Genomic DNA, 1287 nt, shown 5'->3' on the forward strand with positions numbered 1-1287 from the left:
GGGGTATTGAGCTTCTCGATGGCTTCACTGTCGCCGTCTTGCTTCACTCTAGCTGCAGTAGACGTGTATTTCTCCGGGTCCTGAGAAACGATCTCAGCGACGATGCCACGACTGAGTACACATGCTCGCATCATGTGCTCTTGTGATGCTGGCGGCATGAATCCAAACATTGGGAACTCTATAGTAAATCACCCAAAAATCGTTAGCAACATCACATACACTCAACCGAGTGATAACTTTACGTACGCCAGGTTGCCACTCTTTGGGCGCTGATGTCGTGCCCGCGATACGGTGTGCATATGCAACAATGTCGCGTGGATCCAGCACCACTAAATGACAGAAAACCACGTCACAATAATTGATCGAGCACCCTCAGAGACATATTACTTACCGTTGGGCTTTTGCTTCGCGTTCTGTAGCACGACACGGTGCTTCCTCAGCACGTTAATGATGATAATTCGATCAACTGCTCACGTGCTCGTCATCGCAGTCCACAACTAGAGAGCGAGTGGTGGCAGCTTCTCCGCCTTCGACATCTCCGGATCAATCACAGCCAGCGTGAGCTCCCCACGGGCAGCTCCGCACGGGCAGCAGCCACCTTCATCAGAGTAACGTACACTAGTTCAAGTATCCGTACACTAAATAAGCCCCAAACGAGATCCTACGCTCAACGACAAAAGATGGTACCCTACGACCAAACGTGCACCCCCTCCAATAGGTCGTGATAGGTCGTGACAAAACGTGCAAGCACAGCGCGTGCAAAATGTTGCGCGACGGATGCACGAAGGTCACTCGATGACGCGAAAATCCTGGGGAACACGGTCTAACGACAGTTCTTACGAACTGCGAACTAGCAACCCGTTGGTTGCTTTCGTCTAGTCTGCCGTATACTGTCCTATTGAACAACGAGCTACTTGATCTTCTTCGCCGGCTATCTAACCAACCCACCATCGGATTTCCAGCTCGTGATACCTTCTACTCCTACGCAGATGGCGAATTTATGCAAATAGCTCGCTTCATTGACGTTGTATCAATACATGTATCAGTATAATGATATGATATTGATATGATACTGATACTACAATGAGCCTGAATCAGGCGGGATCAGGATCAAATGATAACACTCCAATGCAAAATTTGCACTGTATCAGGATCAGAGATACCATCAAAAGCGTCGATGATATGAACCCCTGGATACGATCCACATTATGCAGTTGTTTTACTATTTTACTGAGGAAGTCAATTATCAATACATTTACGATAACGTTTTGATGCAAAAATGATTTG

General features: G+C 47.5%; 1 protein-coding gene across 1 annotated transcript; it reads right to left on the bottom strand.

Moving 5' to 3' along the window:
- Positions 1 to 130: 130 nt before the first annotated feature.
- Positions 131 to 604, bottom strand: PPTG_02869 (hypothetical protein; the record flags this gene model as incomplete). Its single annotated transcript, XM_008894180.1, has 5 exons — positions 131 to 178; positions 247 to 329; positions 392 to 413; positions 475 to 536; positions 586 to 604. 5 exons carry the CDS (start codon positions 602 to 604, stop codon positions 131 to 133), a joined length of 234 nt encoding a protein of 77 aa, XP_008892428.1.
- Between the last annotated feature and the right edge of the window lie 683 nt (positions 605 to 1287).

This window comes from Phytophthora parasitica (genome assembly GCF_000247585.1).
Source record: "Phytophthora parasitica INRA-310 unplaced genomic scaffold supercont2.2, whole genome shotgun sequence".
NCBI lineage: Eukaryota > Oomycota > Peronosporomycetes > Peronosporales > Peronosporaceae > Phytophthora > Phytophthora nicotianae.